Raw genomic sequence first — 16,600 nt, forward strand, 5'->3', positions numbered from 1 at the left:
CCTTTACACCCACTTCCCCCAAGGAAGCAACCACCGACATTGAGACAACGAATATGGCAACTATATCTGAGACCAGAGATGTAACCACAATCCCAGCGATAGCAGACAGGATGAAGGACGTGATTTCTTCGGGAGCCACAGTGAGCTCTAGATACGAGAGCCAACAAAGGACCACTACACATGCATCCACAGGTTCCATGAAGTCATCAGCCAGCACTAGGGTGGACACAACGCACACAGCATCACCTAAGACAACAAACATGCTGCCTACGGTAGTCGGTGCTGGCTCCTCTGGGACAAACCCGTCCTCCATCATGTCCACATCAGCGACGGGCAGTCCTTGTGCCTCAGACGAATACCTAGAGAGAGGTTGTAAGTGCAATAGCAGTTACTATGCTCACCCAGGTAAATATGGGAGCTGTGTGATTCCTGAAGAAAAAGGGAGCAGGGCAGGGGCGGTGATCTATCTCAGGGCAGAGCGGGCTGCAAGGTGAACCCAGCCAATTTTTAAATGGATTATCTATTTTGTCTATGAATCTGACATGTCCTACCTTACCATTTCCCATCTCCTTCCTGCTCTCCTCTCCCCTGAATGAGGGTCCAAGGCTGAAAGATTTTAGAGCTAAGATCATCAAAATGAGACAAATCACAAATGTAATAAATGTTGATAACTGAATTGAAGGGAAGTTGAGGGAAGATGAGAATGAACAGAACGAGAGAGTTCTCTCCAAGGCAGAAAGAAGTAAATTTCAGATTAATCAATGGCCATCTTGCTTTATGGGGCAAGGGAACACATTTTTATGGCTGTAACTGTTGTCATTAACACAATTCAAATTTGTATGGCATTTTTACACTCACATATTTTTTATCTTTTTTATTTTTTTAGAAAAATTTTCCATGGTTACATGATTCATGTTTTTACTTTGCCCTTCACCCCCCCCCCCCAATAGTCAACGAGCATCTCCACTGGTTTTAACATCTTTACGATCACATATTACAAAGCACTTTCATGAATTATCCCAGATGAACCCTGACCCTGAGAGGTGGGCAGAATGAGTATTATTGCCTCTTGTTACATAGAGAAAGAATCCCGAGGGACCCAGTAGCCATGAGTGACCTTTGCTCAATAAATGGCGAGGCTGGGTTTCCAGTCCAGGCCTCTTGACTCCAAGGCATTCACTTACTCCACAAATATTAAGCTCTCTCTGTATGCAGAACACTGGATGATCAGAGAGATGATATATGAGCATGAGTACAAAGCAAATTAGGAAAACGACGGACATCTAATGGGAATGGAAGGATGAGGTAGAAATAAATCACTTCCAGCTTGGGAGTCAGAGAAGGCCTCATGGAGAATTCAGTACCTGAGCTGACCCCTTAATAGGTAAGATTTCAACAGGCAAAGTTGGAAGCGGGAAGGAAAGCAGAAATCAGAGCAAATAAAGGCATGGGCCATTGGATCATAGATTAAGAACTGGAAGGAACCTTAGAGATCTTCCAGTTCAACCTCTTTGATTTTTTTTTTCCTGTGGGTTTTATTTTTTATTTTATTTTTATTTATTTTTTTTAATTTTTATTTTGAATATCTTCCCACAGTTTCATGTTTCATGTTCTTTCCCTCTCCCTCAAACTCCCCCGCCCCCCCCATACCCAATTCCACTGGGTTTTACATGTATCATTGATTAAGACCTAATTCCATATTATTGATAGTTGGGCTAGAGTGATCTGATCGTTTGGTGTCTTCAACCCCAATAATATCCCCATCAGCCCATGTGATCAAGCAGTTGTTTTTCCTCTGTGTTTCTCCTCCCACAGTTCTTCCTCTGAATGTGGCTAGTTTTCTTTCTCATAAGTCCCTCAGCAACCTCTTTGATTTTTAAGTGAGGAAATAAGGCCTGGAAGGTGGGCTCGCCCCAGATGACATAGGAAGTAAGTAGCAAAGCCAAGCAAGATTCAACTCCAGCTCCATATCCAGGATCTTTCCTCTATTAAGAATTAGGATAGGGAGCAGCTGGGTGGCTCAGTGGATTGAGAGTCAGGCTCAGAGATGGGAGATCCTGGGTTCAAATCTGGCCCCAGACACTTCCTAGCTGGGTGATCCTGGACAAGTCACTTCACCCCCATTGCCTACCCTTACCACTCTTCTGCCTTAGAACCAATACACAGTATTGACTCCAAGGAAGGGTTTAAAAAAAAAAAAAAAAAGAACTAGGATAGGCAAGAAGCAGCCACAAGCTCCCAGAGGGATTCTGATAATAAAGGATGAAAGAATCTGCTGGCAATTCGAGTTAAATCAAGGCTTCTGTGGAGGACATCAAGGAAAACAAAGCCATAGCTTTTGTTAGAAATGAAGACATCTCTGGGCCATAATTCTAAGCTGAAGATCCAAACTTTAATTGTGGTAAATTAAAGCTGAAGATCTTACAAACACCCAGTTTGTGGTAAGACCTTGTATGGTATGTTTTATAGGTTTTTTGACAGCTAATTAGCACAAGTCGTTAACCTAGCAGAATGTAGAGAGGATGTTAACAGACACGCAATGGTGCTTGATAAGAAGGGGTTGAAACATTTGCTACCAAATCCTCAACGTTCATTACGAAGTTAACTCTCATCCTACTTAGGCCAGAGGAACCTTTCTTGGCCACGATACTCTGGGGAGCCTATTGTGCAGAATTCTTTAAGGGATCGAACAAGGGAGGAAAACAAGGTTGTTTTCATACTATCTTTCCAGGCCAGCTGTACATTCTCCACTCTCAATGAACCCAGCTCCTTCTGCATGGGTTTCTGCTTCCCTAGATAACTACACAGATCCAAAGTTTTTATTCCTCCAACAGAAGCTCTTAATATATTTAATTGCTATAATATTCTTTTTTTTTTTTAAACCCTTACCTTCCATCTTGGAGTCAATACTGTGTATTGGCTCCAAGGCAGAAGAGTGGTAAGGGTAGGAAATGGGGGTCAAGTGACTTGCCCAGGGTCACATAGCTGGAAAGTGTCTGAGGCCAGATTTGAACCTAGGACCTCCCGTCTCTAGGCCTGGCTTTCAATCCACTGAACTGCCCCCTGCTATAATATTCTAATATACTGAACTATATCCTTTCTAATGCTATGGTTAATATTCTATTAATATATTTGATGTCTTATACACATTTAATTTAATTCTAAAAATTATAATTGTAGTTACGTATCTAAAGTATCTTCTATATGATTACTTGATTTAGGATCAACAATATAAAGGAAATAAAACAACTTTCCTTTCACTTTCCATCAACCATTCCTCAGTGAATGAGGAGAACAAGAGATCCAATTGAAATTTTTTAGGCATTGAGTCAGGCAAAAAAAAAAAATTGATTTATTGTAAAAGAAATGATTTTGGTCTATCCTGATCACAAACTAGTCATAGGATTATAGGATTTTTTTTTAAAGTTGGAAGGGATCTTAGAAATCATAATTCACCCTCTTTCTTGCACGGATAAACAGATGCACAGAGAGATTAGAACTAGCCTAGTCTGGTACTGACCAAGGAAAAAATGTCAGGTCTAGGTTTGAATCCCTACTTGGAGGCTCACTAGCTCTGTGATCTCTCCGTTTCTGCAAGGTTCGGTTTTTTTTCACATTTGTAAAATAGTGGTGATGATGATAATAATCCTGCAGTACCTACTGGGCTGTGTGGCAAGGACTGGCTAAATTAATGTAGCGGAAAAGTGCTCTGCAGACCCTTCAGTGCGCATCGTATTTATGCCAGCAATAAAAACTGCTCCAGGGCCCCCAGATGATCTAGATATGAACCCGGGTCCTCTGCCTCTAGCCAGATCTAGGGCTCTTTCTCCTTTAAGTGTGGAGGCACTTATTTACTTATTTTTCATAATTGTCTTGGGCTTCTAAGGATAAGAAGGCCCTGAGTCAGGTACGTGGGAATCATGGAATAGTCTCTACCCTCAAAAAGAAATCTAGAAAAGGGAGTGGGAAGAGAGAGTGAGATACCTTCATTGATAACTAGAATACAAAATGTATTGAGGGTGATACAGACCCTAATGGGCAGCTAGGTGGCACAGTGAATAAAGGGCCTGGAATCAAGAAGACTTCTCTTCTTCTTTTTTTTTTTTTAGATTTTTTTTTTTAAACCCTTGTACTTTCGGTGTATTGTCTCATAGGTGGAAGATTGGTAAGGGTGGGCAATGGGGGTCAAGTGACTTGCCCAGGGTCACACAGCTGGAAAGTGTCTGAGGCCGGGTTTGAACCTAGGATCTCCTGTCTCTAGGCCTGACTCTCACTCCACTGAGCTACCCAGCTACCCCCCAAGAAGACTTCTCTTCTGAGTTCAAATCCAGTCTCAGATATTTAGTAACTGTGTGTCCCTGGGCATGTCACTTTACCCTGTTTGCTTCCCTTTCCTCATCTGTAAAATTTTCTAGGGAAGGAAATGGCAAATTACTTCAGTATCTCTGACAAGAAAATCCCTAGAGGAGACAAGAAGTCAGACATAACTGAAAAATGACTAAACAAGAGGCAGTCAAAATATCATTTTTGACTGGTAAGAATTAGAGAAGCTGGGCCCTTGAGCTGAGCCTTGAAGGAAGAATAGAATTGCTTGCTTTCTTTTAAAAATCTGGGAGCAGGGGCAGCTGGGCAGCTCAGTGGATTGAGAACCAGGCCTAGACATGGGAGGTCCTGGGTTCAAATCTGACCTCAGACACTTCCCAGCTGTGTGACCCTGGGCAAGTCACTTGACCCCCATTGCCTACCCTTACCACTCTTCTGCCTTGGAGCCAATACACAGTATTCATTCCAAGATGGAAGGTAAGGGTTTAAAAAAAAAATCTGGGAGCAGCTAGGTGACTCAGGAGAGAGAGAGCCAGGACTGGAGATGGGAGGTCCTGGGTTCAAATGTGGCCTCAGACACTTCCTAGCTGTGTGACTCCTGAGCAAGTCACTTGACCTCCCATTGCTTAGCCCTTACCACAATTCTGCCTTGGAACCAGTACATAGTATTGATTCTAAAACAGAAGGTAAGGGTTTAAAAAAGAAAAAATTAAAAACAAAATTCTGGGAGCAGCTAGGTGACTCAGTGGATAGAGAACCAGGCCTAAAGTTGGGAGTTCCTGAGTTCAAATTTGGCCTTAGACACTTCCTAGCTGTGTGACTTCTGGGCAAGTCACTTTACCCCAGTTGACTAGCCCTTATTGCTTTGGACTTGATACATAGTATTAATTCTAAGACACAAGGTAAGGGTTTAAAAAATATTTTTTAATAATAAAAATCTGTTTTATAGAGACAGTTATATAGATAGCACAGTAGATAAAGCACCAGACCTAGAATCAGGAGGCCCTGGGTTCAAATTTGACTTCAGACACTTCCTAGATGTGTGACTCTGGGCAAGTCATTGAGCCACATTTACCTAGCCCTCGACACTCTTGGAACAAATATTGATTCTAAAACAGAAGGTAACTATTTTTTTTAAAGTTGTTTTTTTTTAAGGGTTTAAAAAAGAAAGAAAGAAAAGCAAAGCTAAGCACTTAAGCCCGTTATTGAAGGAAGAATAAGATTTCTTGGTTTCTTTTAAAAAATCTCTTTATTGATGGTTTTTATATCTCAGTCATTAACCAACACTAATACTCTCTCCCCCAGATGAAAGCCTCCTTTGTGACAAAGGGAAGTGAAGCAGACATTTCCAACCCCGCCACCTTCTCTGACAACATGTACAAAATTCTGCCCTAGTAATCGCCTAGTAGTTGTTTTTGTTTTTTGTTTGCCATTGAGGAGGAAGGAGGAAGCATGTATCACTTTTTCTTCTTTAGGACCTTCATCAGTTTTTCTGTTATCAGGGTGGTGTTCAGAGAGCCCCCCTCCAGACAGGGGGATTTCCCTCTGTAGTTCTGTGTTGGCACCAGACTCAGCCACTGGATCTTCACCAGAGCCCTGTAGACCGTGTCCCAGGTCTCCGGCAAGAGCTAGCTTAGCAGATAATAGAGGTAGCTATAGAATGAGGAAGAGCTGTTTTCAGGTTCTGCCTCTGATTTTTTGCCTCTGAGCAAGTCATTCGGAGACCAAAATGAACAGATGAGCTGCTCCAGCAATGGAAGAGGTTTCTTATTGGGAGTTCCCTTTGTGGATGATATCAGAGATCTAGATAAAAAAAAATGTATTTATCCATAATGTGTATTAAGAATTCTCTGTGTGGAGGCACTCAATGGACAGAGTGCCAGGCCTAGAGATAGGAGGTCTGGGGGGGCAAATCTGACCTCTGATACTTCCTAGCTGTGTGTCCCTGGGCAAGTCACTTAATCCCAATTACCTAGCCCTTACCGATCTTGGAACTGATACTTAATATTGATTCTAAGATGGAAGATAAAGGTTATTTTACTGTTTTTAATTTAATTTAATTTCTTTCTTTTAAAATTAACATTTTTTTAAGTTCTCTGTGTTTTTCTGTCTGATCTCCACTGGAAACCTTCAGTAGGATTTTGTATTCTTCTACCTGCCCCAGTGCTGGATAGCAAAGCACTTTTCAGATAGTATCTTATTATGTCCATTTTTCAATTGAGGAAACTGAAGCAGATAAAGATGAAATGACTTGCCTGGAGGTCATACAACAAATAAATGTCTGAAGCTGGATTTGAACTCAAGTCTTCTTGACTCCAAGTCCAGGGCTTTATCTGCTTTGCTATCTAGCTGCCTCTGATGAATGAATGAATGGAATCCACTCATATAGGGGCTAGTCTTTGCATTAACATGTGTTGAGTCTAGAAAGCACACACATATATATATATATACATATAATTTAAAATTAAATATATGTATGTATATATTAAATATATGTGTATATATTTAAACCCTTATCATCAATCCATGGGAAATTTGGATGACTCAGTTTACCTCTGCCCTTTGAGAAACCTCAGTACCAAACACCCCTGGTTCTGGGTTGAACTATGGACTTTAGAGCTGTTTGGGAACCCTTAGCCTTAGGTGGGATTCGTGGGCATAGCTAATGTTAAGTGCCAGGCTCACGGACATGCAGCTAGGAAATGTCTGAGTTCAAATTTGAACCCAGGACCTCCCATCTCTGGTCCTGGCTTTCAATGCACTGAGCCACCCAGCTGCCCCAGCACACTTTATATTGGGAGAACTTTAAGTGGGACACAGAGCATTTGCCTGGTTGTCTGGGTGGAACTCAGACTCCTAACACTATTCCCAGTACCATTCCCCACCCAGGTCACTGGGATCTCCCCCCTTTCATTCTCCAGAGTTGAATGACCTGACTGTGGCCCTGTCCTGCCAGCCCTGGGAGATGAAAGTGTCCCTGAGCCAATGCCTCCTGGAGACACTTGGCTGGGTCCAAGGAGATGCCATCTTTCCCGGATGTTCTGGCATCAGTGAAATTGTCCAAGGTCGGAGAGCCATCACCTTCCTGATGAAGAAAAAGGAGGGCACATGTGGACTTAAGCTTTCTGTGAGTCCTGGCCCTGGCCTCTTCTCTGGAGATAAAGGGAAGGACCAGGCCTGGTTCATCAGGGATTGGGGAAGGGTGGGCTTAGTTTCAAGTCATGCTCCCAAGCCCAGGATTCCCTAAGGGCAGGGACTGCATTTTGCCTATTAATCTGGGGGTTCACCTAGGATAGATGCAAGTTTCCCTTTGTGATCTTAAAATTATGGTCGAAGGGTTTAGAACATGCTCCAAAGGAGCCCTTTATCATCCCCTCTGAGTCTTCTGCCTCTCCTAGTAATGCTTCCTGATTATTAATTAGAATTATGATATGAAACCATTTCTCTGGGTGATGTAGTAGATGCTGTGGTGAGCAGGTCCATGAAAAATCTGGAACCTGAAAAAACTCAGAAAACCAAAGATTTGCCACTAAAGACACTCACTAAGGTTTTTCTTTAAAATAATATAATTGCGGAAGGTCCCAGGACTATGATTCTATTTGTCCTTCCTGAGATTATATCCCAAAGTGATGGGTCTATGTGTTTTTTTTTTCTCGATTATAATCTCCTTGCCCTGAATCAAAATAAAAAATTACAATTAAAAAAAATAGAATGGCTCGCCAACAAAAAAATTGAAACTAAAATTTACTTTTAAATAAAGAATATAAAGAACAATATCCCTTTAAGTACAAAGACACTCCTTGACTGTGATGAAGTTCTGGGTCTAACTGCCTATTTAATTATATGCTTAAATGAAATGGCCATCTTCTATCCTTTCCATTGCTTTGACCTACCCTTTACTGGCTACACTGCTAAGGAGTGGCCCCAGTGTTGTTTAAATAAGGCTACTTCATAATAACAGCTCACAATTCCCTGGCATTTGGGGCTCTAAATCTTTGATCCTACAGTATAATTGTCAGTCTACAAATGAAGAAGCTGAGGCTCAGGTCAAGTGGCTTGCTCAAAGGGGCCAAATGGCTGAAGCCAGGACAGGAATCCAGACTCTCTAGGCCTAGGAACATCAGGGTCTCAACTAGCTCTCAAGATGATCTGTTCTGAATCATTAGATCACAGACTTAGAGCTACAAAAAAACCTTAGTTCAAGCGGTCCCTTCCTTTTACAGATGAAGAAACTGAGGCTCCAGGAGGTCAATGTCTTGTCCAAAGTCAAAGTTATTAAATATCTGACTCTTCCACTTAGATTCTGCTTATTCTATATCTATATTCTCCTTCTTGGTTTACTTCTTTTGTGTCATTTTTTTCCAATTGCTAGACTCAAATTTTTCTCTGGGTGGATGACCTAGCAACTTTTTTTTTTTTTTTTTTGTAGTTCCTACTAGGAGTTTCTCATTACTCTTTTCATCTTCATTTTCCCCTTCATTTTTATAGATCTTGGCTGTTTTAATTTATGATTTCCTGAAATATAGTACCCCAATCTTTCTTATTATGATTTTCAGGGAACTTCATGTTTCTTAAATTCTCTCTCCTTGGCCTCTTTTCTGGGTCAATTGTCTTTGACGGTTAATATCTTACACTTTCTTTATTTTAAGTTTTTTTTATTTTGTTCTAATATTGGGTAAGGTTCTCTACTTCATTTCTTCTGGTATTCATGTAGTCCTTGTGGAAAATCTATTTTTTCTTTTCGGTTTCAGCTTGAAGTTGTTACCCAGTTACTTTCTTCTTCTTTTGGGGAATCTCTAGATTTATAATAAAATTTTTATACTGATTGGTGTCTTTTTTTTTGGCTTACTTCTCTCTCCAGCTTTAGTTCATGAATTGGAGCAGCTTTGTGTGAGGACCAGGCTCTGCTTCAAGTTGTACTTCTGAGTGGGGGTGGTTGGGATTCCTACACTGACCTCCATCTTCCAAAGTTAGGCCTTTGGATCTTTGAAGTTTAGAGTACTCTGTGGCCTCTCAGGATAGAGTTACAGGGATCAGAGAGATCCTGGGTGATTGAACTATCCCTGTCATTGGATGCCTTGAATGTTATTTGGTCTGAAGCAAACTTCATGGTTTTTTCCAAAGCAGATATGTGGGTCTGGATGATCTGAACTGCTTACATTTTTTTTTAAACTTTTACCCTCTGTCATAGTAACAAATCTAAGACAGAAAAGCAATAAGGGCTAAGCAATCAGGATTAAGAGACTTGCTCAGGATCACATAGCTAAGAAGTATCTGAGGTCAGATTTGAACCCAGGTCCTCCCAACTTCAGGTCTGCTGCTTTATCCACTGTGCTACCTAGCTGCCCCGGAACCACCTATATTCTAAGGTCCCTTCCAAATATACCATTCTATTCTGAATTTTCTTCCACTCTGACTTTCTTTGTCATAAGACTCCTCCAAATCTAAAATTCTACATTCTTAGCTCTCCTTTAGGCTCTGACATTCTATATTCTCAGATATCTCCTAGCTTTGGTTCCATGTCTCAGACTTAGGCCAAATCCCATCATTTAAGGTTCCTCTTAGCTCTGAGATTTTATGTTCTAAGGCCCCTTCCAATCCTGACATTCGGTATCCTCTTCTGATATTCTATCTCTAAATCCTGCTCATTTATGTGTCTCTTTCTAGACCAATACAAGCCATGCCCTGTACTCTCTGAAAACACAGCTCCCTCCAGCCTTTTTTGGTTCTGTTGCCCCCACTGGGTCTACTGCTATCAACTTCGCCTGTGCCTACCCATTGGTAGTAAATGTGAGCCAAAAGGAACCCTTCAAAGTGGCCACCTCCCTGTAAGTCTTTCTTTCTATCCCCAGGACTCATGTATACACTATGTATCTGTGTCCTTCCCTCCCCTCTATTCCCTGTTACTCCCAAGCCAGAGCAGTGAGAATCAGCTCCTTAAGGTGACTCTTTTTGTGACTGGTCCCTGCTCCAGCTCTCAGAATGTTGTTAGGGTTAAGAGAAGGGCTTTCCCTAAGATGAAACAGTAAAGCTAGCAGTATTGATGAAAATCTGAGGGTAACTCCAGGGATTTTTGAGACCCTATGATGTGCTCTCCATTTTTCTCAAGATTAAGAGCTGGAGCTAAGGGGCTAAATAACTTTATCTTGTTCCCTTCCCATCTCCTATAGCTTGGATATTGCCCAATAAGAGTAATAAAGAATTCAGTGTTCTTTTCTCACTCCCTTCTCCCTTCCATCACTTCCTAAGACATGCCAAGATCCATGTCCCAGGCACGGGGGACTCCATCATCACTTTGTCCATTTTCACTGATGCTCAGTACTCTTCCCTGCTTGTTGACCAGCCTGTGGCCCTCCATGCACCATTATATGTGGTCCTAGAAGCCACCAACGCTGACCCAGAGCGGTTTGTTCTCGTGGCCAATGCTTTCTTTGCCAGCACCAATGCTTCTGGGACTTCAGCCCCTGAGACCACCTACTACTTTGTGAAACATAGGTAAGGCTTCTTCTTTCCTAAAATCCCCTCCCCAACTTCAGGGACAATATGGTATAGCGGGGAACACTAGACTGAGACTCAGGAGATAATGAACCTGGAGTCAGGAGACCTGAGGGTCTTGGGGATAAGCTATCATAAAGAGAATTCAATATGGCCCCAAGCCAAAGCAGAAGAAAGCCTCTCCTTGGAGATCTCTGCTGTCTAAAGGGAATGGCAAAGGGATATGATTGGGAATATTGACTCTAAACAAGCACCCTAGTGCAAATATCAATAATGTGGAAATAGGTCTTGATCAATGACACATGTAAAACTCAGTGGAACTACACGTCTGCTACAGGATGGGGTGGAGGGAGGGGAGGGAAAGAACATGATATTTGTATATCATGTAATCATGTAACCATGGAAAAATATTCTAAATTAATTAATTAAATAAAAGTTTGCAAATTTAGAAAAAAGTTAAAACAAAAAAATAAAATAAATTAAAAAAAAAAAGGGAATGGCAACTGATTCCATGAATGCTTCCCACCAGGAGACTTAAAGGAGACAACTAATGCAAAAAGGACTGACTGGTGTATCTTAGGTAATTGTACAAGGGCAGAAACTAATTGAGACTCTTGAGACTCTGGATTATGGACTTTAGAATTAGAAGGGTCCTTAGAGGTCATCTAGACCAGAGTTGTCAAATACCTGTTGTATTTAGCCCATAATAATTAGGAGTAAGGCAGGAACCAGATTAAAATGTAACTGGGAAATCTTTAGCAAAAATAAAAATACAACAGAACATAGATAATGTTAATTTGTGGTTTTCTAAATCAATATGCAGCCTGCAGGGATCTTATATATGGTTTAGTGGCCTCAATTTCTATTTCAGTTTAACACTATTGATTTAGTGCCATCCCCTTCATTTTAAAACAGAGGAATCTGAGGTCTAAAGAAGTGGCCCAAAGTCAGACAGGGAAGTAAGCTGAAGAGTGAAGATTCAAACAAAAAAATTAAATCCAGAGTTCTTTCCATCACACCTCCTTATTTTGTAGGAAGGGCAGTAGTGCCCCTGCTAGGGTTCCATCTTTACTCTTGTCCCTGTGCCATCATTGCGATGTGTGCGTGTGTGTGTGTGTGTGTGTGTGTGTGTGTGTGTTTTCAAGGGTATCTATGTGACAGAGTCACAGGAAGATCAGGCTGCCCATGACTTCATATAATATGTATGTAGGAATTGGAGAGGATCAACTCCAGCTCTGAGTTGCCCAATAGCTAAATGAGTTTACTTTTTTTTTTTTGTTTGTTTGTTTTTTTAAACCCTTTACTTCTGTGTATTGGCTCAGAGGTGGAAGAGTGGTAAGGGTGGGCAATGGGGGTCAAGTGACTTGCCCAGGGTCACACAGCTGGGAAGTGTCTGAGGACAGCTTTGAACCTAGGACCTCCCGTCTCTAGGCCTGACTCTCTATCCACCAAGCTACCCAGCTGCCCCCTAAATGAGTTTACTTTTGACTTCCATCCTTACACACCACTGGGCAGTTGTGGCCTTTGGGCAAATAGGATAGTTACACTTGAGCTCCCTTGAAAATGTCTTCTCTTGGCCCTGTCACATTGGATAGTTTAGAGAGAATAATAGGGGAAGGGGAGGGGAGGAGCAGCTGATACAGGCATTAAATCCTAGATCCTACATCTTCTGTAACCCAAAGGAGTCCACAGGAGCTTCAGATCAACTGAACTAGACCTCAGTTTCTTCCTTTATAAAATGAGGGAATTTTGAACACCCTTTCTAAGTCCTAATGCTTATCCATTTTCTGAGCAGGATCCTCTTACCATGTCCAAGTGAACACCTCAAGATGAGAAAGGTCATGTAGTCATAGACTGGGGCAGGAAAGGATCTGTAAGACCATTTGATCCAAACATCTCATTTTATAGATGAGGAAATTATGTCCCATAGTGGGGAAATGACTTGTCCACAGTCATCCTGATCGAGTTAGTGATAGAGCTGGGTCAAGAACCCAAATATCCAGACTCCAGGACCAGGAGTCCTGATTCTACTCTGTGTTGCCTCTCTCCATAGCTGCCCAGTCAGTGAGAGGTTGCTCACAAAGCTGAGTGCAAATGGGGTCTCTTTGAAAGTGAAGCTGGCCTTCCGTCTGTTCCGTTTCTTCACCAGTGACGTCTTGTACTTCCACAGCCATATGACACTGTGTGACAAGAAGGGGAACAGTTCCTGCCAACCTGTGAGCTGAGCTGTGCCTGGGATTGGGGGGGATGAGGGTGGAGGAGGAGCTCTACATAGGGCTGGGCAAGGCTGGGCAACCTTTAAATAGTAGGACTCCCGGGCTAAGAGGGATAGAATTTCTAGGGGTGGGACTGACTCAGGGATGTACAACTGACAGACAGTTCTCCAAGGGATATGTCATTTCACCAGTGGATGAGATAAGGCCTAGGAGCTCATAATGGCAGATCTCTGAGGGCCTAATAATGTCACATCTGGGCAAAAAGGGTTGGGATGCATAGGGGGAGGATTCCCATGGATTGGTGAGGTCATGGGAGTCTATAGAAAGGGCTGGGCTGCTTGGGTCCTTGGCCAAATATCTCTAGAGGTGGGCTTATTTTACTCAGGGGAATGAAGAGGGGATTTTTTCCCAGTCTCTCATCTCTTATGCCTCCCACAGAACTGTACTGAGATGAGGGAGAAACGGAGGAACCTGGTTGGAATGGAACACTGGGACAAGGACAAGAGTGGTCAGCTAATGTTTGGGCCAGTCCGGTTCCAAGGTAGGAATTGAAATGACTTAAATTCAACAAGCTTCATACATGTCTGCTGCTTACAATGTCCTTTGGTGACCACCATCACCATGGCCAGGGAGCAATTGGTATTATCCCTATTTCACTGGCATAGACATGTCAAGATCACAAGTCCTTGGCAGGAAATGATACCTGAGGTCCCATATCTCTCCTGCCATACAATGTCTCTATTTGAGTCCTCATCCTCATGCTTGAGCTTCCCTATCTTCTCACTGAGCCCTAAACCTTTCAATTCCATTCAACAAGGTTATATTAAGCACCTTCTATGGGCAGGACAAAATATTAGACAGTTCCTGCCCCCAAGGGTCTTGCTACCTTCTAAGAGGGCTACACATGGACACAAGTAACTTTGGTGCAATAGCACTTGAACAGGATGAAGGAGAAGTCTAGACAAATAGTCAATAAGAAACCTGGGAAGGGGAAGTTCTTCACCAGGGAGGAAATCAAGGTAAGATTCATGGAAAATTTAGCACCCAAGCTGGGCTTCCAAAGAAAAGAATCTCAACAGGCAGAAAAATAGATGTCGAGGCAGGATAGCTCCAGCATGGGACCAGGCCAATGTGAACACCCCCAGGAGACTGATAGACTACATTAGAGAACAGTCAGGAGAGTAGCTGAGCTGGAATGAAGAGAGGGGGAAAAAAAACAGGTCCAAAAAGGTAGGTTGGTGCCTGGTTAGAGGGCTATGAGGGCTTGAACTAAGCAAATAGCAGTCTCAGGAAAGGGGATATTTGAATGTTTGAAAGATATTAAGGAAGCAGAATTAATAGGACTTAGCACTGGATGTGAGGAGTGAGGGAAAGTCAAGAAGTAAAACTGAGCCTGAGATTTTAAGCTAAGGGCACTGGAAGGATATTGGTACCATCAACAGAAATAAGAAGGCTAGAAGGAGGTAATAGATTGGTGGAGTTTTTTGGTGGATGGGGGTGGAGGGAGATCATGTGTTCAATTTCAGACTCACTGAACCCCTCAGTCCCTGGCACTATTATTATTTTTAAGTCTGTTTGGAATGTAAGCTATTAGAGAGCTGACTCCCTATTACCTGAACATGATCAATCTCTCAATACTTGTGCTTTCAGGTTTGGACCCTTCCCACAACAGGGCCCCAGCAGGTCAGTAATAAAGATTTTTCATCGTCCAACTCTGGAATTTCAACAAAGGTCAAATAGCTTTTCTTTCAAATTAAGAGACAAACTAATATGCTCCTGATCCCCGCCCTTTCTTGACTCTGTGTGATACTGGGAAAATCATTCAGACTCTCTGGGCTTCTGTTTCCTCTACTGACTATGATCAAAGTTTTTCTGATAAAGAAAATAATTAGAAAACATTAGAAAAACAGGTATGTGAATTGGGACAGAAATAAAAGGAGGAAAAGTAGATGTTCCTATGGTATACTGTCCTTATCCTAAGCTTTCTTGCTTCTCCTTTTCAGTCTCTTATTTCTTTCCCACCCCTGAAGGGAGAGGCCCTCAAAGAATTGGAGGGTTTAACTCCTGGATCTAAATATTCTGTTGGTGAGAGTAAAAAAAATTCTTGGGCATCACTCCTTTAATCCCATTCCACATATACTTAGCTTATATTCTCATTTAACCCTCTTCTTACCTTTCCTTTTTTTATGTGGAGGTAAATGAATGAAAATGGTGCTCATTAGCATCCATTCCAAAGGATAAAGGCTTTGTATGGGGCTGGAAGATATGTTTTTGTCTGGCTATGATACTATTATCTAGCAGAGGGACTTTGGGCAAGTCACTTCCCAAATCTCAGAATAGACTTCAGAGGACATCTGGTTAACCCATACTTGTGCAGGCATTTCCTCTACATTCCCCAAAAGTGGTTATCTTGAGGCAGTCTAATCCACTCTAAGATTAGGGAGACTTAATATTCTTCCTCTCCAAATATGTGAAAATAGCCAAGACTCTCTTCTTCAAGCTAAACCTCCTCAGTTTGAAAAGATTCTCTATTGGCAAAGTCTCTAGAGCCCATACCAAATTGGACACCTTGTCAATGACCTCCCTAAAATGTGACACACAGAATGGGCCACAGAATACTTCAAATATGTCTAATTGAGTGAACTCAGGATATTTTGAATTCTTTGGTTGCCATGCTGCACTATGAAAACTAGACCTCTTTTTGCATGAATTGTCGGTCTGTGCCTCCATCCTATACTTGCAAAGTTGAATTTCTGAGCCCAGCGTTGACATAGTTTGAACACAGAATATATCTTCAGGTCTCTCCTACTTCTAACATTCTATGATTCTAAAGACCTTTGCAGCCTTCTACTTTTTTCTCTCTAGGATCCATGAGGATTTGGCTGACATTCCTTCTCTTGGTGGTGATTAGTGGGATGCTGGAATGAGGTTCCCACCTCCCTACTACCCATTTTCAGGGGTCTTTGAGAGGAAGGACAATAAATTAATATAACTTAGAAGTGGAATGTCTGTTTTCTAAGTTGGTAACTGGGGACCCGGATATACAAATACTCCAAGGTAACCAGTATCTGCGGAGGGGGCTGGGTTTCCTCATCTTACCTTTTCCACCTATCTCTGGGGATCTATGCCCAGAGGAGGCCCCAGGAAATAAATGGTTGGAAGCACATTTCAGTCCACAATGAATAAAAAGCATGGACTCCCACCATAGTGGTATCTGACTTATATTTCATGATCTGAAACTTCTAACCCTGATTGGGGTTGAAAGAGTCTGGAGTAAGAAGATGTACTTAGTTCTCACCAAGTTCTACTGGGTAACATTCGGATAACCTACCCCTTCTCTGGGAAACTCCCAGTTTCCTTATCTAAAGAATGGGGGGAAATTGACAAATAGCTGTAGTGTCTAATGGCTTGTTATATGCAATATGAGGATTATCCAGCTTTTCTTGGATATTTCCTTGGGGTGTCATAAGAGAAATTAAGATTTACTGAGGGAGTTGGGAGGTCTTGGGTTCAAATCTGACCTTAGACACTTCCTAGCTTTGTGATCCTGGGCAAGGCACTTAATT

The 16,600-nt window shown here is 42.0% G+C and overlaps 1 protein-coding gene and 1 long non-coding RNA gene across 2 annotated transcripts; both read left to right on the forward strand.

Annotated features, from left to right (window-relative positions):
• Window positions 1–314: 314 nt before the first annotated feature.
• On the forward strand, window positions 315–13,043 carry LOC123241027 (uromodulin-like). Its single transcript, XM_044668736.1, has 5 exons — window positions 315–405; window positions 7,245–7,450; window positions 9,991–10,151; window positions 10,573–10,818; window positions 12,872–13,043. The coding sequence occupies exons 1-5, from the start codon at window positions 315–317 to the stop codon at window positions 13,041–13,043; spliced, it is 876 nt and encodes a 291-aa protein (XP_044524671.1).
• Window positions 13,044–13,245: 202 nt separating this feature from the next.
• On the forward strand, window positions 13,246–16,002 carry LOC123239390. Its single transcript, XR_006505730.1, has 4 exons — window positions 13,246–13,335; window positions 13,473–13,575; window positions 14,685–14,717; window positions 15,900–16,002. It is a non-coding gene; the product is annotated as an uncharacterized LOC123239390 (long non-coding RNA).
• Window positions 16,003–16,600: the final 598 nt, after the last annotated feature.

Source organism: Gracilinanus agilis, chromosome 3 (genome assembly GCF_016433145.1).
Source record: "Gracilinanus agilis isolate LMUSP501 chromosome 3, AgileGrace, whole genome shotgun sequence".
Lineage (NCBI taxonomy): Eukaryota > Metazoa > Chordata > Mammalia > Didelphimorphia > Didelphidae > Gracilinanus > Gracilinanus agilis.